This window comes from Pistacia vera, unplaced genomic scaffold (genome assembly GCF_008641045.1).
Source record: "Pistacia vera cultivar Batoury unplaced genomic scaffold, PisVer_v2 Contig1008, whole genome shotgun sequence".
Classification (NCBI taxonomy): domain Eukaryota; kingdom Viridiplantae; phylum Streptophyta; class Magnoliopsida; order Sapindales; family Anacardiaceae; genus Pistacia; species Pistacia vera.
Window position 1 is genome coordinate 140,840 of NW_022195037.1, and position 23,191 is coordinate 164,030.

General features: G+C 37.5%; 1 protein-coding gene across 3 annotated transcripts; it reads right to left on the minus strand.

Moving 5' to 3' along the window:
- Positions 1-332: 332 nt before the first annotated feature.
- Positions 333-22,133, minus strand: LOC116146152 (probable pre-mRNA-splicing factor ATP-dependent RNA helicase DEAH9). 3 transcript variants are annotated; one of them, XM_031431588.1, is made up of 23 exons: positions 21,973-22,133; positions 21,718-21,862; positions 21,020-21,094; positions 19,853-19,942; positions 19,572-19,651; positions 19,089-19,158; positions 18,897-18,982; positions 14,142-14,211; positions 13,870-13,965; positions 13,492-13,597; positions 7,459-7,505; positions 7,262-7,345; positions 7,111-7,164; positions 6,558-6,658; positions 5,957-6,047; positions 4,856-5,020; positions 3,748-3,837; positions 3,442-3,513; positions 2,818-2,916; positions 2,332-2,418; positions 1,229-1,282; positions 959-1,038; positions 333-480 (listed from the first exon to the last, which is right to left on the minus strand). In XM_031431588.1, exons 1-23 carry the CDS (start codon positions 22,074-22,076, stop codon positions 333-335), a joined length of 2,094 nt encoding a protein of 697 aa, XP_031287448.1. In that variant the 5' UTR covers positions 22,077-22,133. The 3 variants fall into 3 exon arrangements, with proteins under 3 accessions (XP_031287448.1, XP_031287502.1, XP_031287568.1); XM_031431642.1 differs by lacking the exons at positions 18,897-18,982; positions 19,089-19,158; XM_031431708.1 differs by lacking the exons at positions 21,718-21,862; positions 21,973-22,133 and having other exon boundaries at positions 19,572-19,656; positions 21,020-21,044.
- Positions 22,134-23,191: the final 1,058 nt, after the last annotated feature.

Sequence of the window (23,191 nt, forward strand, 5' to 3'; positions counted from 1 at the left end):
GCTTATGAATAACCAATTTCGGACTAAAAATGGGTGAAAGTTCATCATATTCATATAAGATGATATCTTTCGCATTTGAAGTTTAAGAAGCTTTATTTATCTTAAGCCCTAACCTTTAAGGAATGGAAAAACGAAAATACACCTAAAATGATGAAAGAAGTTGGCCCAGAAAGTCATAATCAAGAACAAAAATATCCTATTAAATCTTCAAGAAGAGCAATAAACAATGCAGGAACTATTATCCATTCCATGCTCTATACGTACAATATATTTTTCGAAAACTTGGGATCATGATTGTTAATGGTATTGATAATCCACAACAAATAGGCCAGTTAGTGGCCGATGGGGTTGAGCCGCTGGTGCTGGTAAAAATGAGGAGCAGCTTCTAACAGCCAAGAAGGATCAATGGAGATGACATTACGCATGTATTGTTTGTCTGTTGAAACCAGGGAGTGGTATATTACCCACTTTGGATTAACTCTGCAAGTAGAAACACCCATATCACACATATTTAGCTTGCATATAATATAATTAATACTGATAAAAACATACATTTTTTTTTCACGATTCAAAAGGAAGACAATCATAAGCAGCAACCTGATTTCATTGATAAATCAGCTATATATACAGAAATACAAGTGTAACTACTTGAATCACTGTTGTTATATAAGATCTTGCGAAGCAAGAGCCTCCTATACATTGAAGTGCCATGATGTGTCTATATTCCAGAGTATCAGTAATACCAGAAGTTGAGAAAATATTTCTAGATTGGAACACCATTGGCAGCAGCAGGAATACAGTTAGGCAGTGCAGTGACAACTTCCCGAAGGACTTTCCAAATTAACCATGTATTTTATTTTACGATCCTTGTTTATAAACATAATCCAGTAAAACCCTGATAATTATTTAGCACATTTCCTACTTAGAGAAAAAATATATATCCAGCCTCTACACTGACCTGAATAACACCGACGATGGATGAATATAAACTTCTTGAGAACCTCTGATAGTCTTGTACATCCCACTTTGACTATATGCCTTTTAACAAAATAAACAACTCAGATTCATCAGAACAGCACCTAAGAAAAACTTCTGGAAGCCATTTTAATTTGATTAATGAATGAACTAAAATACGAAAATGGAGACCCTAAAATATTTGAGATACTTAAGAAAAGACAAAGCAAAAATAGGTGAATACTTCAAATTGTGGTGAATAAATATTACTCACTTCTAAATGGCATGCATTGGCGAAAAATCCTGCAGTAACTGCCTTTCTTACAATCTGCAAAATGTGAATAGTAGAATAGCCACAGGCTCCATTTGGTTAGTTATTTAGAATAGAATTCTATGCTAAATAACATTTTTGGGAAATAGGATAGGATTTTGAAAAGTTTTTTGTACATTTCTTAATAACATTTTCTGAAAATAGATTGTTTTTAATCCCTTGGGTTTATTAATTTAACTAAACACTCCCAACAATAAAAATTTATAAACTGACAAAAACACCCCTACCCACCCACATATTGTTGGCAGCCGACCACCATCACTGGAAGGTGGCCGGAATCTGTCGGAATGGCGCATGACCGGCTAGATTTGGTTGGTAATGAGCCGTTCTGGCCTTTCCAGCTAAATCTATGACCACAAATTTGTCCGTTGACGACCAGATCTAGTCGTTGTTGACAACCAAACGACGGCCAAGATATGGCCGTCATCAACGGCCAGATGCCGCTAAATCCGGCCGTCAATGTCCAGATTTTTGGCCGTAGATATGGCTGTTTCCGGCTAGATCCATGGAAATGGACAGATCAACGCATGACCGACCAGATCCAACCGATCATGCATCGTTACGGCACCAGCGGCGACGGCTAACAATGGCTGTTGGCAGGTGATAGTGGCTTGGATGGGTGAGGGTGTTTTTGTTAATTTTAAAACTTTTATTGAGAAAAGTAATTGTTAATATTTTGACTTGAACATGATTTGATTGAATTTTGAATAATATTGAAACAAATGCATTTTTGGATTTTTAGGATAGGATAGTAGAATAAGATAGTGGAAAGGTAGTGTACCAAATGGACCCCATGTTTCTCATTTGATTAATGCGTCTGCCAGCAGTTCACAAAATGACAATTTATATAGTAGCTGTACTAAAATTTAAGACAATGCCCAGGAAAAGGCTAAATTATAGCAATGGCTAATCAACAGAAGGTATGCGTTGTCTCTCTCACTTTTGGTAAATCATATTCCATTTTAAACTTTTTATTCACTAAATCAGTAAAAGCGTGAAAAATACGTTTCCTTCAGTAAATCAATGAAAGCATGAAATATACTTACTTGCATATCACTTTCACAAGATTTTAACACTATGCCTATTCTCTGGGCAATTCTTCTGAGTTGTTCTCTAATTTCAATAACTTTTTTCTGCGAACACAAAACATTAAATACTAACATCAACATAAGTCCTATATCTATGAATGCACCAAATAATTGTCCCTTAAGGAGAGTAAATCTAAAAATATCAGATTCTCTGCATGTAAGTCAAAAGATATATTGAAAAGTTCTTATATTGTTAAGAGCAACTAAATCCAGTTATGTACCATGGCCTGGTAGTTTACAAAGTTCTTATGACACCACCGTGAAGATTTACCAGACTGAAGAAAACCTTTGTAAACATTTAGAAATGTGACATGGTCACCCTGCAGGTATGACAAACACAATAAATGAGATAAAACATACACAGCACACAGCAGAAAAANGTAAGTCAAAAGATATATTGAAAAGTTCTTATATTGTTAAGAGCAACTAAATCCAGTTATGTACCATGGCCTGGTAGTTTACAAAGTTCTTATGACACCACCGTGAAGATTTACCAGACTGAAGAAAACCTTTGTAAACATTTAGAAATGTGACATGGTCACCCTGCAGGTATGACAAACACAATAAATGAGATAAAACATACACAGCACACAGCAGAAAAATATAAAAAATAAAGAAATATAGGTAAAAGAACAGTTGAAGAAATATCTATGGTGTAGTTAAAGTATTCGAAGGCATGGATAAATGAATTTATACACAAATATTGGATTTTCATTTCAGGAAATGTATTATACCAAGTGAATTTCAACATGCTAAATACAATTATAGTCACTCCAGAATTCTAACCATATACCAGGAGTCAACAATCACAATGAAGGTCCATTTTACAACACAGAGTAGCAAAGGGGGAAAAAAGTGTAGCACTGACTAAACAATAAAAAGAATAGCACTGACAAGGCTTCGTACAATGCACAGGCCTAAAAGGCAAACACTACAAGGTGCTACAAGTATCTCACCAATGATTTAAAGTACAGGAAAAACAAAGATAAAACACATGCAGAAAAGATGTGCAAATCTAGTCTAAAATTCATAAAGTTCATTAAATCTTTCACAGTTTGAATCAAATACCTCAGCAGCAGCAAACCTTAACTTGGCTTCATCCAGTTCCTTTTGTGCTCCCCTAGCAGAAACCCATATAGACTGCAAAACAAAAATTTTAATGAAAACTAGAACTCACCATAGCTTATTTTTTCTCTTAGGTAATTTTCAATATTCCTTATCCCCTAATAACAGCCTTTGCCAGGTTTGTTACTCTAAAATTCTAAATTCTAATATTGTCCAAGATAATGATATGAAGTAAACTTAATATTCTTGTCTCCAACCAAAAAGAGGGTAAACTGACTATTGCACAATGGAGTAAGGGTAAAACGTTACTTGGATGGAGAGAACCGCAGCAACTGTTATAATCTCCTCTGAGCATCCAAGTTCATTTGAAGCCAAGATCATTTTGGAGATCATTGGGTCCTAAAGAAAATAGAAAAATACAACAAATGCATTCAAAAATTCAATTTATAACATAAATCACCATCAGATAAAGAGTCATAAACATAACTTGAAATTTCAATGCAACATCCAAAAACAGCAGCCAATGGTTCATCAGACAGCAGATAAACATTTGAAATGAAAACATGTTGTGAGAAAAAGACAAAACATCTACCCTACTTCAATAATAACTAAAAAACACCGGGGTGGAAGGCTTTTAGCTCACAGTGATTATCACCCTCCTAACTACTTCAGCGGTGCAGATCTCAAATTGCAAAGGAATGATACAATTAAAAAATGCAAGAAATCAAACATGAAGAACTGATATATGCAACAGTAAGTTCATATAAGTTTCACCCTTCAAATCCCTCGCTTGATGGACCATGGATAAATAATGAAGTGCAAGAGATCTTATGATTCCAGGAAAACTCAACATGTTTTAGCATAGTTGCAAGTCTTGGACATGATTATAAATTATATTTTGATTCACCTATGTCACAAAACATTTTGTATCATGCATCATAAAAAGTGTAACAAGGCCTTCAAACTTAGAAAATAAATTTTGGATGAAACTTTTTCGAGGATAAGATAATGAACTTTCATATGAATGCATACATTCAAAATTTTACAAAACGATGGATAGTTCAATTTAACACAAAATCCACTGAAGATAATAGGAGCATAAACTCAAAAAATTTTATCGGATTTTAGAAAACATGCCACCAAATTCAGGCAAAACACAAGAGAGAAACATAGTGTCTTTGGGCTATTCATAAGAAAGACAAGATAGGCACATTTTATAAGCACCATCCATCCAACAAAAATGTATAGCCCATTTCTATAATTTCATGTTGCATTCATCTCCTTTGTGAAGATGATCCTAACCTCAGGCCAGGGTGCAGTTATTTGTTTTACATGGACAGGAAAGCACCCAACACAACATACATAAACATCAGCAGAAAGCATAAATATAGTTTATAGTAATATAATGGTAACGTACCAAAGGAATCTCTGCAACTTGAAACCCAGTAGGTGATGTAAGTTTGGCATCATCATCAAGAACTCCAAGTGAATAAAGCACTTCAAGTGCTCGGACCATTGCTTCAGGCGGTGGAGATGCTGGCCAATCAAAGCCCAATATATTGTCTATGCCCAAGGCTTTTAACTGAAAAATCAGAATAGAGTAACAAGCATTTTAACAAAATTAAGCATACACTTGCAATAGGACACTCAAATTGCCTACAAAACAAAAGAATAAAATATATTCACAACCAGCATAATATTACTTCAAGTCAATTAACAATATGGATAACCTACCAGAAGTAATTTCAATTTAGCAAGCTGTTGTAAGAATATCTAACACAAGCGACAGTTTAGGCAAATGATACAACAAGAAAGACTGTAATACTTAGTTGGCATTATACCTAGTGTCAAGGAACGGAAGCATGCCAACTACACCAAGGGCTAGTCTATTAAGTGATGTTGTCTAGCTACCCTTACAAGCCTAAGACCAAACCTACTTCTACACAATGTGGGATCTCAATATTATCCCCAGCTAATCACATGACACCGCTCATCACATTTGGCACTATTCTTGACCAGCTCAATCCACCCTTGGTTTGTCCCACCCTCCTTACCTTGACCTTTTTTAGGCACTTGGTGTGGAAATAGGGAACCCACATAACGAATGAGAACTTGGACATGCTCTACTATCATTTGTTACGGGTCGGGCACTAGCTCACTACCCAAAAGTCTAGCCTATTAGTGATACTGGCTACCCACCCTTATAAGCCCAAGACCAGTCTCATTTCTATTTTGATGTGAGACCACAACACTAGGCAATATGAAATAAGGAATTTCTCTTCCAAAATTTCTTCTTGTTGATGGCATATTTTTCTTTTCTTCAAATAGAGCATAGATAACCAACCATATGTGAGAATATTTAGGAAGCAACAATTGCATATAAAACAGTTTAATCTCATTAAGAGCTTTGGGACCAAAATGCAAGCAAAAAGAATGGGGTGGTCCAGAGTAAGGGTTCAGAGCAAATGCAACACCATATGATAATACGCTACCTATAGCGATTACAACAAAATAGAACCTGAATGACACAAGAAACCAGGTTTGATCTCTGCATCTCTGGGATCCCCTCAGCAGACATCTCATTTACAAAGTACTCTTCTGTGTATAACCTGCTTGCAGACACCAAAAAATTAATTTGTCACAAAAAGCTGAAGATTAGTGGCAAGTATAACTTCAAGTTGTATGGTAGATAAAGAGATGTCAATAGTATCATCACAACTTCAAGATGCAACTCTTGCTCATTACTCAACATACAACACAATATCAAGTATAAGAAAATATATGGATATATAAAATTAAAAATAAAGGTGAGGATCATTCCCTAGACAAGATAGAAGAGAAGATTCCAACAAAATAAAATGTAGAGGAATATGGACCGATGAACCTACAGATCACAAAAGATTAGTTTGTTATAAAATCGGAAGCCACACCTTTAGTTTGAAGTGGTTAAAAAAGGTAAGAGATGTCCTTCATAATAATATTAATGCTAAGGTTTAATAACTGAAAGAAGAAATAAATCAACACTGATAATATAAGTAATGATAATGACACATTCAATTTACACAACTACAGACAAAAATTATCAACACCAATGTAATATAATTGACTGCAGTCAGCACCTGTAACATTTTCCTGGCCGAACTCTTCCAGCCCTACCAGCTCTTTGTCTAGCAGATGCCTTTGATATTGGAGCCACTACCAGATTTTCAATGTCTGAGATCTGTAACAAAGTATATGCAAGAGATAAAGCAAATCAGTAATAAAAACAATATAGCTACCAGTGTACAAGTAGCGGTATCATCACCAAAAGACGGAGGAAAAATTTAACCAATAATGAAGATTTATGTTACAAAGAGAAAAAATTAACCAACAATGAAGATTTATGTGACAGAGATAATTGAGGGTAAGTTTTTCCTAAACAGTACAAAATAGCAAATCTCCCAATCTATTAATATTTACAGTGATAGATGATTTTAATCTCATCAACAGAGAAAAACTTCACATAGAGAAAAGACTATAAATCATTTAGATTCATCACATCACAAAACCAGTCACTGCATTGACACAAGATATAAATTTGCATAAGAAAAGAAAAAGATGCAGCTCCTATACCAGCTCAGGAAACCATAGCAATACATAATTTAAGCATAAAAAATTTAGCAAAGAAATTACTGGATTGTAGAACCGCTGTTTCGAGAAACCACTGTCAACAACATAAACAATTCCCTGCATACATCAGAAATAAGGGTGAATCAGAGTACCACTTGATCACTTCAGACAAATCACATCCAATGGATACTGATCTAATCAGCAGAGATGTTACCTCCAAGGTCAATGATGTCTCTGCTATATTTGTTGATATCACCACTTTCCTCTTTCCTCTAGGAGTGGGAGAAAATACTAGCTCCTAATAATATCAAGAGAGTATAAAGGTGGAGTCAGCAAACCAAAAATTTTATGAACTAAAATCCAGAAAAACCAGCATATCAGAACCCAGATACTTCAAAGTACATTACTAACCTGTTCTGCCCGAGAAAGTCCAGAATACAAAGGCAATATGATCAATCCTGAAATCGAGAATCAATAAAATAATGAGGTTTAATAACTTCATAAAACAGTGAAAGACACAAAAAGATAAGAATGTAATCTATATATTCATTATCGAGAAATTAGTCCAGTGTGGAAAGTAATAAGCAATGATCAGTCTTTGCTAATTAAGAAAATAATGTTGTCTTTAAACACTGTAATCTTGTATCATAACTGCACAGTTACGAAATTTTTAAAAAGTCAATTATTTGGGAAATAATTGTCCTCATCCACTATTGCAAGCCACCTTTGATGTCAAACCTTTAATACCTCAACTCAGAATAGTTACAAATGCATTTGCAAATAGGTGTGTGAATGAATCCTTTCATTTATATCTATGTATGTGATGAGCAACCAAGGGGAAGGGTATACGGTAGGAAGAAGTGTGGTAAGAAGCAGGGGAATAATTGCCATGCAGGAGGTTAGAATTTGTTATGATGGGGACAGGTGGCCTGATGGGAGTGGAGAGAAGAGAAATTCTGTTATGAGTAAACTTAGGTGCCAGGAGGGAATAAAGAGGAGGGGGAGAAAAGGGAGAGGCATTCAGAAAAGTTGATTAAGGATTGGAAGGGGAGGTGACTGACCCTCGAAGTTCAGTCTTATCATTTTGTTTTCTCTTTTTGTACTTAGCTTATTTGCGGGATTCTCATTTGCTGATTGTTGATTGAACGTAGTCTAGATGTATTATTCGGATGTACTGTTCTGCTGCTATTAATATAGAGATTCACTTGTTGGTTGTGGAATTGATTGTGAACTGTGGCTAGTTTGTTAGCGTTATTTGGTAAATTGCAGGTCAGGTTCTCATCAAGTGGTATCAGAGCATTGAGTTCTGGGTTATGGTCTTGACAAGAATGGATTCTAGAATGGATAATGTGGAACGAGAAGTTACGAAGTTGGGAGTTGAGATGGGTACCATTCAAGAATGTTTGATTGAGATACAGTCATGGGTGCGAAGAAATGATGAGGAAGAAGCAGGTAGAATTGAGATGCGTTCATCGGAAAATATTCGATCTCATCAGGAAGAAAATCCAAATGGAGAGAGCGGGTCTAGCAACAGTAACCAAACCCGTAGTGAAATGGCTGGAAAAAAGTTGGAGATGCCGATATTTTCTGGCGAAGATCCTTACGGATGGATTTTTAGAGTAGAGCGCTACTTCCACCTCAATGGAATAATTGAGGAAGGAAAGTTGACAGCAGGCTGTCTGTATGGAGGGGGAAGCCATTAACTGGTTCCAGTGGATGGAATCCAGAGCTCCGGCGAGTTCATGGGCCATGTTTAAGTTGGCACTACTTCAAAGATTTAGTGGGTCTCAAGAGCTCAACCCGTATGAGTCATTAATGGCCATGAAGCAAACTGGTTCAGTTATGGAGTTTCGTCGTCAATTTGAAGCTGTCGCTGCACTTCTGGTAGGGGAGAAGGAAGAGATACTGCAAGAAGCATTTATCAATGGGCTGAAAGTTGAAGTGAGAGCTGAAATCCGTTTAGCTCAGCCCACGTCATTAATTCAAATAATAGACCTGGCCCAACGAATTGAGGAGAGAAATCATGCAATAGAGGAGGCCCAAATCGGAACAATTAAAGCCACACGCTTTACCGGGCCTGGACCTTCAAATGGGTCCAACAACCATGGATCCAGACCCACGACCCGATTGGATAGCCTCAACTTAACCAGATTCGAGAGTAACCTAAACCCAAAATTTCCTAACACATCTAAATCCCTAAAATCACACCAATCTTCCCATTTCAGTCGACGATCGCCGGAAACCTCAATACAAGGCTTGTCGATGCACTTCTCCAGTCGCGACCACACCCCGTCATCGTTTCGGCCCTATGAACGACCAAACTTCCAGCGAAGAGACTTTCCATTTCGATGAATGACAGACGCGGAGATCCAGAAGAAAAAGGAGAAAGGTATTTGCTTCAGATGTGATGGTAAGTTTTCGTTTGGGCAAAAATGTGGGGAGAAGCAATTTCAAATTATTTTAGTGGATGAGGAAGATGATCCAGACCCGATTGGTGGTGGGGAGTCTGGCGAGTCTGGAATGGAGCAACGACAGGAACAAGTTGAGCTTTCTCTTAGCTCGGTGGTGGGGATTCATGGCCCAAAAACAATGAAACTCAAAGGAAGAATTCAAGGTAAGGACCTGATTGTGTTGATTGATAGTGGGGCTTCCCACAATTTTATTAGTTCAAAGGTGGTTGAATGCTTGGGAATTTTCGTGGTGGGAACTCAGTCTTTTGGGGTCAAAGTAGGTGATGGATATAGCGTGAGATGTGAAGGAGAATGTAGAAATGTTTGCATGGAGTTATAGGGAGTGACGGTTATTCAGAATTTTTTTTCATTTTATATGAGCAGTGCGGATGTTGTTCTGGGGATTGCGTGGCTGGAAACTTTAGGGGAAACAGCCATAGATTGGAGGAAGCAGAACATGCGGTTTAAACTGGGTGATCAGATTGTGTGTCTGCGTGGGGACCCATCTCTGAACAAAACCATGGTTTCGCTCAAGGCTATGATCAAGGCGTTGCAGAGTGAGGGACAGGGGTGTTTGATAGAGTTTGGTCAGATTCAAAAACAGTGTGATGACAGTGGTGATGTGGATAATCGGTTGATGGAGGTGTTACGGACCTTTAGTCGAGTTTTCGAGCCACTCCCGGGGTTACCACCTGCCAGGTCCAGAGACCATGCCATTCAGTTAGTTCTAGGGGCTCAACCACCAAACCTGCGATCGTATAGGTACCCTTACTATCAGAAAAACGAAGTAGAGCGTCTTGTCAAGGAAATGCTCGCTTTGGGAATTATAAAGCCCAGTATCAGTCCATTCTCGAGCCCAGTTTTGTTGGTAAAGAAGAAGGATGGGGGGTGGAGATTCTGTGTGGATTATAGGGCAGTTAACCAGGTGACCGTTCCGAACAAATTTCCGATTCCAGCCATTGACGAATTATTTAATGAGTTAGAAGGCGCGATAGTGTTTTCTAAACTTGATTTGAAATCAGGTTATCACCAAATCCGAGTGAAACCAGCGGACACACACAAAACTGCCTTTCGGACACATGAGGGGCACTATGAGTTTGTAGTAATGCCCTTCGGTCTCACCAATGCACCGACTACTTTCCAAGCAGCGATGAATGACGTCTTCAAGCCTTATTTAAGAAAATTTATGCTGGTCTTCTTTGATGATATACTGATATATAGTAAGGAGATGAGCGACCATGTGACGCACCTCAGCATTACTCTGCAGGTCCTCTTAGACAATCAATTGGTGGTAAATCAAAAAAAATGTAATTTTGGGCAATCACAGTTGGAGTATTTGGGGCATGTGGTCTCAGCTCAAGGTGTGTCGATTGATCCTTCAAAGATTGAGAGTATTATCAAATGGCCGGAACCGAGAGACATCAGAGCACTCAGAGGGTTTTTGGGATTGACGGGGTACTATCGTCGATTTGTTTGAGATTACGGAAAAATTGCCCTGCCACTCACTGCCCTATTAAAGAAAGATTCGTTTGTGTGGAATACAGCAGGTCAAGAGGCTTTTGAGGCGTTAAAACGACTCATGACCAGTGTACCTGTTCTCTGGATGCCTAACTTTACGCAGGAATTTGTCATTGACACCGACGCTTTCGGGAGTGGATTAGGAGTTGTGCTGATGCAAGAGGGACGTCCGATTGCTTTTCTCAGCAAAGGTGTATCCTTAACTTCCAAATTGAAGTCAGTCTATGAAAGGGAATTTATGGCGATAGTGCTAGCTGTGCAAAAGTGGCGTCATTACTTGTTGGGAAGACGTTTTGTTATTTAGACGGACCAGCGCAGTCTTCACTTCCTCACTGAGCAGAAATTATTGACTGAAAATTAGCAAAAATGGGTTATCAAATTGTTGGGGTTAGACTTCATCATTCAGTATAAACCAGACCCTCAGAACAAGGCAACAGATGCTCTTTCTCGAATGCCAGACCAGGTAGATCTTCATGCTATTTCCGTGGGTTACTTTTCGAGACTAGACAGTTTGGAAGATGCCATTCAGGGTGATGATAAGTTACGTGGAATAATGCAGCAGCTCCTGATAGACCCCAATAGTCATTATCCTTTCAGATTACTAGTCCGCCACCTGCTGTACCATAACAGATTGGTACTACCTAAATTTGGACCTCACATCCAGAAAAATTTACAAGAATTCCATGCATCGCCCATCTGGGGCCATTCGGGATTCTTTCGAACATATAAGCGGCTAACAAACGTGGTATTTTGGGAGGGAATGAAGCATGATATCAAAGAATTTGTGGCTGCTTGCCCTGTTTGCCAACAAAAAAAATATGACGCCATGAGTCCAGCGGGTTTGCTTTAGCCATTGCCTATTTCTAACCAAGTGTGGAAAGATGTTTCGATGGATTTCATCATGGGGCTTCCGAAAGCAAAAGGGGTGGATACAATTTTGGTCATAGTGGATCGTCTGACTAAATATAGTCATTTCTTAACTTCAAACATCCCTACACAGCCAAGGTGGTCGCTCACTTGTTTATCAAAGAGGTGGTTCGCTTGCATGGGTTCCCCGTACCATCGTTTCAGATCGGGATAGGGTCTTCATGAACAATTTTTGGAGCGAACTGTTTAAACAATCAGGGACCCAATTACACATGAGTTCTGCATACCACCCACAGACAGATGGTCAGACAAAGGTAGTAAACCGTTGCTTGGAGACATACCTCAGATGCTTTGTCAATGGCCAACCCCAGTCATGGCCAAAATGGGTTCCATGGGCAGAGTTTTGGTTCAACACTACTTATAGCCGTTCCATAGGAGTGTGTCCCTTTAAGGCCCTCATTGGCCGTGATGCCCCAACAGTGTTGTGTTATTCAAACCACAATTCTTTAGTCGACGAAGTTGACCAGTAACTCTAGCAACGTAATCATGTTCTTGACGAGTTAAAAAGACCATCTCCTCAAGGCCTAACACCGCATGAAGACTTCTGCAGACCACCATCGCCGAGAAGTTACATTTGAGGTAGGGGAACCTGTATATTTAAAGTTACAGCCATACAGATTGAGGTCTATAGCCCGTCGATATAATGAGAAACTCAATCCACGGTTTTATGGTCCATCTGTCATCACGGACAAAATTGGGGCAGTCGCATATAGGCTGGCACTACCATCTTCAGCACATATTCATGATGTTTTTAATGTTTCGCAACTGAAAAAAGCTACTTTTCCTATTTCCAATAGTCAACCTCTACCAGCAGCCCTCAATGAAGACCTCATTCTACAACTTGAACCTGAAGCTGTTCTTAAGAAAAGGAAACTCCTCAATGGACAGTGGGAGGTGCTGATTCAATGGAAAGGTCTACCTCCCTTTGAAAACACTTGTAAGGATTTTGAAACTATTCCCTGCCAGTTTCCTTCTTTCCACCTTGAGGATAAGGTGGCTCTCCTTGGGGAGGGTAATGATGAGCAACCAAGGGGAAGGGTATACCGTAGGAAGAAGTGTGGTAAGAAGCAGGGGAATAATTGTCATGCAAGAGGTTAGAATTTGTTATGATGGGGACAGGTGGCCTGATGGGAGTGGAGAGAAGAGAAATTCTGTTATGAGTAAACTTAGGTGCCAGGAGGGAATAAAGAGGAGGGGGAGAAAAGGGAGAGGCATTCAGAAAAGTTGATTAAGGATTGGAAGGGGAGGTGACTGACCCTCGAAGTTCAGTCTTATCATTTTGTTTTCTCTTTTTGTACTTAGCTTATTTGCGGGATTCTCATTTGCTGATTGTTGATTGAACGTAGTCTGGATGTATCATTCGGATGCACTGTTCTGCTGCTATTAATATAGAGATTCACTTGTTGGTTGTGGAATTGATTGTGAACTGTGGCTAGTTTGTTAGCGTTATTTGGTAAATTGCAGGTCAGGTTCTCATCAGTATGCATATGGACACAAACATGTGGAAACACAAAGCATAAAAGCATACATATGATGAACATCTTTGTACCTGAAGAGTTCTTCCGACTGATCCGAGCTTCTTCAGTAAGTAAATGAACAGCAGTATCAATATCATCTTGACCAGTAAGAAATACCAGGATATCACCAGGAGGTTCCTGATGGGGAAAAAAAAAAGATATAGCAAAAAACTGTTAATGAATCACAACGCAACATCTCTGCTACTATTATAACGAAAGACTCCCTCGACATTATCTAGCACAAATACTAGAAAATGCCGGATAGAGAAGATAAACCTGCTTGCCTGAAAAGAAAATAAAAAAGCTTGCAATAGAAGCTTTCATCTCCTGAAAGAGGGACTGGCCAAAAAGTAATCACCCTATAGAGGAGAAAAATAAATGAAGAAATAACATAACAATCTTCAAGGTACCTGATCATTAATTAATACCATTGTTGAAACAGCTGCCTGTACATAGTCTGAGACAGGCTCCTCAACATAGTGAATTTGTACATTAAACCCTCTACCCTGAAATATAAGCAGATACAATAACACAACAATTTTGTCATTCCCACTTCACATAAGAATGTCAAATAAAGATAAATTCTCTTTAAAAGTACAGAAATTGGCTTCTAAAGAACAAGTTTGAATACATAAACACAGACACAGAGAGAAGGGAGGGATTACTGTATTCTAAATCATACCTCTACTGATAGGATTGCAGGCTCCATCTTGGGTACAAACTCCTCTCCTTCCAAACCTCGACGGTTTTTCCTGTTTACAGGAAATAGAAGATATTTGAAACAATCGCCACGTTGTCAACCAACATAACATCAGATTCTCACAAAAGAGAAAAAGGTCGGAAACTGGTGGAAGCATAAAATTGCCACCACGATGATAGCATGAATATGCTTTGGCAACAAATAAAGTTTTAAAATTGTATGAAAGTTTTTAACTTGTGCGCACCAGCTAACTCCAATGAAATACAATAATAAGAGACTTAATTTCACATCATGGACTAGACAACCTAAGAGTAGCTAGAACAATCTCATGACAGCAAAAAATATCCAATATCATCTGTGCATTAGGCATACATATCTCCAAACAACTGGGAATAAATTAGGTTCATTTGCCAAATAGATATGAAGAAACACTCACAAACAAATAAAAATCTTTCTTTATATACATATGAATCCAACCACGCCATTTTGGGTCGGCTAAAATGAAAGAAAAGCGAACTCTTTAGACAACCTTAGGTCTATGAACTTGCCTAAGTTTTGTAGCCTTTAAACCCACAAAAGCTTCCAACTCTTCAAAGTTCTATCTGCTTAATGACTGTTCCATCCTATAAAATATTATTTTTTTACCTCCGTGGAATGAAACCAGAATTATAAAAGTTCCCCAAGTTCATCCTCTAAAAAGAAATGCTCTGGAACCCAAAACATGAAGACTTGTCAGGCCCAAACAGAGAAGTCATCTCAAGAGATAATTTTTCTGTACGCTTAACAAATTTGAAAATATTGGTTTTCGATTTCCTTCATTCCTTGTACTTCAGTGATTTTCAATTTCAATAGTTTCTCTAGCTGCATTTTCAATCAAAAGATCTTTCATTCCAATAGCACCAAAATTGAAGTTTAAAAGTAAATTTCTCCCATCAAATTGAACTCTCTCTGTTAACCATCACCCTAGCATACCATTACCAATGGAATACTATCATCTTTTCCACTGATTTACACGACTAGCAGAAAAATAAAGTGAAAACTACTAACAAAAAAATTCTTGCGCAGATATCTGTTGTTACCCAAACAGATTTCATTGGCAATCATGTATGCTGTTCAAATGGGCAAATCTTTTCTTCCTTGGGAAAAGAGGGAAAAGAGTTAACCTGAGAAGTTATATTAACATTCTCAGTTAGTTGAGGAACCTGGAGGATAACTCGCTATACCATAAGACAATTGAGTAATATCACTGACAACATGTAACAAAACATCAGAGCTAGCAATCACTAGAATTTCAGTCAGGTTAAGAATACATAAGCAGAAAAAGACTACATTACAAAATGAAACACCCATTTCCAATTCTCAACCTCCATAAATGTCAAGTCATTTGCAATAATATTAACATATCAAACACCAATGACAGAAAAAATAGTGAAAATAAAAACATCGATAAATTGAGGTAAATCAGATGCCTACAGACGCTAAGAACAATTATTTTCATGGATATCAAACTTTTTTGAAATTTAAACTTGTAATTTATTTAAAGATTTCAAAGTGCCAAGGCTAGAAACATTAAACATTTTCTACATGCACAGAGTTTTTATGCTTATTGTCACGACCAATTTGCTTGGCGACGCAAGTACGCTACTTAATGGTTAAGTTAACTTCAAGGTTAAGCATACTTAGTAGCTAAGTTAACTTCATGACTAAGCTTCCTCATTCCTAAAGTTGCCACCTAGTGTTACTTAAGGATTAAGTATACATGTATCTAGTCATATTCCTTGAGGAGATTTAGCCTATAAATAGGTCACTCCCCTTTGTAAAGTTCATAAGTTGTAATCCTTCAATAGAGTTTACATTTTCTCTACACTTATCCTTCTCACTTGCATACTATTAGTCTTTAAGTTTGTGTGAGTGTTAGGCTGCTTAACACATTTTCGAAGTGTTAAGGCCGCACGAATTTAGTAAAAAAGTTAAGTGTGTAACAAGTATGATCTCTATCATCATCTCTATTCGCTTTATCAATTCTCCTATCCCACCTAGGTTTATGAATTTATCTATCAATTCCATTACCTTATCCTTACCCATGAGGTTCCAACATTTGATCCTTAATTGACCTAGGAGTTGTTCCCAGGCATCCTCAAAAAAAAAGGTTATTCCCAACCCCATCTCTTAGAAAGAAAAAGGTAGCACCGAAGAAAGGAAAGAGCGAGATGGTGGTTTTTGTTGTTCCTGAGAAGCGAAGATAGGAATTAGGCAGGACTAAATAAAATTCTGCATCCCCGAAAGTGATGCCCAAAAGTCTAAGATAGGAATGGCTTTAAGGCGTCCAGCTCGTCCAACAGTTTGACCAGCCAGTGAGAGGCAAGTATAGCTAGAAAAAATGCCCTGTTTCGGTGACCGGGCTTACTAATAGGTTCAGATTTCCCAACCATTCACGCACTTAACTTCTTTGCTAAATTCGTGCTGCCTTAACACTTCGAAAATGTGTTAAGCAGCCTAACACTCACGCAAACTCAAAGACTAATAGTATGCAAGTGAGAAGGATAAGTGTAGAGAAAATGTAAACTCTATTGAAGGATTACAACTTATGAACTTTACAAAGGGGAGTGGCTTATTTATAGGCTAAACCTCCTCAAGAAATATGACTAGATACAATGTATACTTAATCCTTAAGTAACACTAGGTGGCAACTTTGGGAATGAGGAAGCTTAGTCATGAAGTTAACTTAGCCACTAAGTATGCTTAACCTTGAAGTTAACTTAACCATTAAGCAATGTGCAGCATTCTTGCGTCGCCAAGCAAACTGGTCGTGACATTCTCCTACACCTAATGATGCGATGCCCTCGTCGCATTATCCTTTTAGCGCAGGATTGAGTCTTGGAATTGCCATAATGAGTCTTGGGTCTCCCAACTGGCTTCGGCATCGGGAAGTCCCTTCCATTTGATGAAGTATTCCCGGTAATTTGGCACACCACGTCAGCGAATGACTCTATCAACAAGTATTTCTTCAACCTCCTTGTCAAAGGATGTTACAACGGCTGTTAGTGCTTGTTTAGAGATTCCTCGTGATGGCTCCTCCGGGTCTTCATGGAATAGCTTTAACAAGCTCACATGAAAGACCGGGTGTATCTTCAGTTTCGGAGGAAGTTGGAGTCGATACAAAACTTTGCCAATGCACTGTTAGAGCTATATTTGAGGCACTATGTGAGTGCTAGCCAACAGGATTGGGCAAAACTCCTTGACATAGCCCAATTCTCATTCAACTTGCAGCGGAATGAGGCAACCAACAAGAGTCCCTTCGAGATCATCATGGGACGACAGTCAAACACACCTCTTTTCCTAACCACACGCTATGATGGGAAGAGCCCCGCAGCCTTCAGGTTAGCCAAGTCATGGCACGAACAAATTGTACTTGCTCGTGCAGTTCTACATAAAGCAGCAAAGAAAATGAAAAAGTGGGCCGACAAGAAAAGGAGGCACGTTGAGTTCCAAGAAGGTGATCTTGTCCTTGTAAAGCTACTGCCCCAACAATTCAAGACACTAAGAAAGGTGCACAAAAGCCTAGTGCGCAAATATGAAGGGCCATTTCCAGTGATACAACGCGTCGGCAGAGTTTCGTATCGACTCCAACTTCCTCCGAAACTGAAAATACACCCAATCTTTCATGTAAGCTTGCTAAAGCCATTCCATGAAGACCTAAAGGAGCCATCCCGAGGAGTCTCTAAACGAGCACCAACAGCCGTTGTAACATCTTTTGACAAGTAGGTTGAAGAAATACTTGCTGATAGAGTCATTCGCCGACGTGGTGTGCCAAATTACCGGGAATACTTCATCAAATGGAAGGGACTTCCCGATGCCGAAGCTAGTTGGAAGATCAAAGACTCATTATGGCAATTCCAAGACTCGATCCTGCGCTACAAGGATAATGCGAGAGGGCGTCGCATCATTAGGTGTGGGACAACGTCACGCCCAGTTGGCTTGGCTTGGCAACGCAAGTACGCTGCACATTACTTAATGGCTAAGTTAACTTCAAGGTTAAGCATACCTAGTGGCTAAGTTAACTTCATGACTAAGCTTCCTCATTCCCAAAGTTGTCACCTAAGGTTGCCACCTAGAGTTACTTAAGGATTAAGTATACATTGTATCTAGGCATATTCCTTGAAGAGGTTTAGCCTACAAAGAGGTCACTCCCCTTTGTAAAGTTCATAAGTTATAATCCTTCAATATAGAGTTTACATTTTCTCTACACTTATCCTTCTCACTTGCATACTATTAGTCTTTGAGTTTATGTGAGTGTTAAGCTGCTTAACACATTTTTGAAGTGTTAAGGCCGCACGAATTTAGCAAAAAAGTTAAGTGCGTGACATTATGCTAAGTAAACTACACATTGCATAGAAAAACACTGCAGAGGCAAATTTGTCAATTCTGTCAACAGGTCCTGATTTGTTTCATCTTGAAACACACTGTGAATCAATGAGAACAGAATATTAAATTTCTCATTCTGACAACATAGACTTTTTAAGTTTACACTACATAATGCCATAAACTAAGTCCAAATCCTGTAGCAGACTATGAATGATTTTGATAAATGGATGTTGATTATTTTCAAGCTCAGAAGTTCTTTTACTCAACGTGAATGGATTTCTCATGCATTTAATGAGGTTCCTAAAGTTTCTATAACAAAATTACGGCGTGTCAAGAAAAAATAAAACCCAAGTGCAAAGCTCAGATGATAACCTCGCCTGAAAGAAAGAAGACATTGATTTTGCTTCAATTGTAGCAGATGAGATGATAAGACGCAGCTGTGGTCGACGCCGTTGGATCTGAAATCTCAATAATTAACAAGCATAAATGAAGACAATGCAAAAAATAATGACTTTTAATTTCTTATGCCAACACTTGTATATCCTTGGCAGCTACAATTGATACCTTTTTCAAGAGGCCTAGTAAAATGTCAGTTGAAATAGACCTTTCATGAGCCTCATCCACCATTATGACACTGAGATGGTCACATGAAGAAACATTAAACAAACAAAAATCATATTACATAACAATAAGAAAAACAACTTACAAAATTTAAAATTCTGATAAAACAAAATAATATGCCAAATCTAAAATGTAAAATTGCAAAAAGGAAGGTACAGATAAGAGTTTTGGTACTTACGAACCAACAGTTATATCAAATGTCAATAAAAGTGCATTTCTAGTTTTCCAATTTCAGAATATGCTTTTGTACTTCAATGACCAATACACCAAATTGTCTATCATTTTCAAATAATACAGTATTCTGGGAAGTTATTGTTAAAACCATGAGTTTCTGCAGCTATACTTTGAGGGGAAAAAAAAAAAATTAAAGCATATGCTTCAGCAAAAGGAAGGTACTAAAAGAATCGCTGCAGTGATAACTAGTACCTGTATTTAGTCAAAAGAGGATCATCCATCATTTCTCTGAGTAACACCCCATCGGTCAGAAACTTTATCATAGTTACACCCTGCACTGCCAAAAGAGGAAGTCCCAGCATTCATAACATAGATTATCATAATAAATAATGTCAAAGAAATTTTCAAGTGATTATGCTGATGCTCAGATATGGCATCTGTAATTAGTATAAAGTTACAAAAGCAAGGAAATAGTCTAATAAGATGATAGTAAAGAGCTTAAACAGAAGAAGAAAGATGATAAGATCTCTCACTTTTTTTGTCAAATCTTCAAATCGAATTGTGTAACCAACTTCCTCCCCAACCTTGACCCCCATCTCTTCTGCCACTCTTGAAGCAACTGCCTGCACATTACTACCACTGAATATTAGTACAAAAAATATTTAGGCATTCTAATAATAACAGGCAATACTTAGTATGAAAATCATACTTAGGCATCTGGGATTTAAAAAAAAAAAAAGAAAAATTGAAGAATCACAACCAAAAATATACCACCCTAAATATAATACTGCATCATGAACGATTCATGCGAAGTTATCAGTTAAGTGAATGATGCTCAGCATTTTAAAACCAGTCAATCTAATTTAATCCAGCAAAACCTAAGAACTGGAGTGATTTTCAAGAATTTCAAATAATCCCAATTGTTTACTCATGGCCATGCTAGAGATTGCTCAGTACAGTTTACACTGATACCTTGAATACCTCAGGTTAAACTAAGACAATAACGCATTACCTATCGCATTCAGCTTTGTAATCTCTCAACAATTGAAGCAAAGCATAATAATAGTAAATTAATTATGAAAACATGTCTCCTCTATGCTTAAAACAAAGAGCTAGTAGTTAATGAAAGTGCTTTTTCTTCTCATAGTAAAATTATGAATATATTATCACCCTATTTGTCCGTCTCAAGAGCCAAATCATTTATTAAGCTAGATATGCCAAGTAAATGCTCCAACTATGAGAATGCCTCTGCACATGAAGTATGTAATAGAGCTAGATAAAAAATATTTGAAAATTCTAATTGATATCCAATATAGATGTCACAAACTGAAAGCCTGGAAAGGTTCTCTGCCAAAGCTATGCCAAGACAAAACCAATTTTAATTTAGCAGGTAGTTTTATGAAGTCATTAGCTTAGATTATGTGCATATGAACTTACACATGGCTCTCGAAGAACATTTCTTATTCATGTACACACAAAGGCACTTAAAGGGTCTGTTGGCCATGAGACAGTAAAAATGTGAAGGTTATTTCGTTTAAACATCGAACTTCACAAGAACAAGAACAAACATCAACCAATTGCTGTGCAAAAATGAGCTCTTACATGAGTCAAATATGATGCTACTAAGAAATAACTCCAAGCACAAATAGTGAAAATCACAAATCACTAAAGAAAAATGACTAACAAAGCTGATATATTACCTGGACAGCCAATCGTCTTGGTTGAGTGCAAGCAATAACACGACCACCATCAGCCCAGCCTGCTTCTTTAAGGTACTGTAATACCATCATACAACAATCACGATTCAAAATTTAAAAAAGAATCTCAGTAGCCCCAACCAATGTAGAAACCACGAAGAGAAAACATTTCCAAAATGACAGTTATTAAAAGATATTACGCTCATCTTGGTCATTTAACGGATATTAAATCATTCATTCTGCTTCGCAATTGTATAGAATTGAAAATGAGAATTTCCTGAACCATTACACATATATTCAATAATATCTATCACATTTGTCTATTCATCAAACACAGCCGAATTAACCAAATCTCTAAAGGGATAATCAAACCCACACCAAGGCTGTGTTTGGTTGTCAATTAACTTGCCAACGTGACAAATCTACAAAAACAAACTGAAAACATATAAAACAGGAAGCTAGATGGTCTATTTTCTTTCATTTGCCTTGACTGCTCAGCAACAAAATATAACTACATAATCTCTAATTATACAATTAAAATCATGTAAGCAATTAACAAAATAATCCACTAGATTGTTACCAAAACTAAGACTAATAAAGCAGCAAAAAAACCTTTTCTCTCAAATTATCTCATCATAACCAACCACCAAACAAAGCCCAAGAAAAGAAGAAGCAAAATGAAACTTAAAAAGCGAAATAACCTGGGGAATCTGAGTGGTTTTGCCACTTCCAGTCTCGCCAACAACGATAGTAGTAGCATGTGTCTCCACCAAATAAAGAAGAGCGGTACGGTATTTGTACACTGGCAATCTCTGCCTCTGTTTCTCAATACTCGCATGCCCATATCTAAGAAAAAACACAAATATAAGTAGAAAAAGGCATATTAAATGGGCGTACCTTTAAGTATGAAATTGAGTAAGAAATACAAATATTTAATAAATGAGGAAAAAACATACCCGGAGGAAGAGGAAGAGAGAGAAGATGACAAGAAAAGGACGCCGCCTTCTTCGTCGTCGAGGAGGCGAGGCTTCTCGGTGCCAGGTTTCCAGAACTGAGCCATTCGTGATTCCTCTTCCTAGTTCCTACTCTCAACTCTGTGCTAATAGCTATCGTAACAGTGAACACATTGGCATTATTCATTATGACCACTTAGTACGAGCAGCATAAAATTGGTTGTTATTCACAAAAATGACCAAATTTTAAAAATAATAACCCACTTTTTGAAAAATAATCAAATTACTTAAAGAGACCAAATAAAAAGAAAAAATTACCCTATATTTTAGAATAGTACTACTTATTGACTTATTCCAATGTTTATTAACCTTAACTCAAAAAATAATTGTTCATTGTTTTCAAAATTAAGGAAGGGTAATAAACATGGAATAAGTCAATAAGTAGTATTATTTATCTAATAAATATTGTTCTATATTTTTGTTCCTTTAGGATGCGTTTGGTTCAGAGAAGATTATATCACTAAGGAATGTTGTATTATTAGAAAGATAGATTACTAGGGAATCTTTAGAGAAATATAGTTGATTGGTTGGTTGATTAGAATAAATTGGTGGGTATGTTATAATAATAAGTTTGGTAGGAAGGATAAATGAGTGGGTATGTTATATAAATTACTAAATTACCCTCCTTTTTAAATAATAATATAATATTATTTTAATCTATTATTTTTTAAATTGTTTCTTTTAACCCCTTATATTTGAAATTTTGCTAAAACACTCTAATCATATAAAACTTTAATTTGTAACAAAATTACCCCCAACCACCCCAAGCCACCGTTGGCAGCTAGCCACAACCGCCGGCAGTAATTTGGCACCAAAAACAGTTAGATCTGGCTGTGAATATGACCGTTTCACAACCAAAGATCTGGCCATGGAATGGTCAAACCGGAAACATCATTATCGGCACACGACCGATAAGATCTCGTCAGTCTTATGCCGATATGACGACTTTCGCCAATGCCCAAAGGTGGTGGCTAGCGGCCAGCGGTGGTCTTAGGTAGTTGGGTGTATTTTGTTAACTTTTATTGCAATGATATATAATATGGCTAGAAAGACGAAATATTTGATGATATATAAATCTTTACTACTAGGTTAACAAAAAAAAAGTATGTAATTGTTAAGTTATTAGAGTTTTACTTGGTAAGTTGTTATTGTTTAATAATCT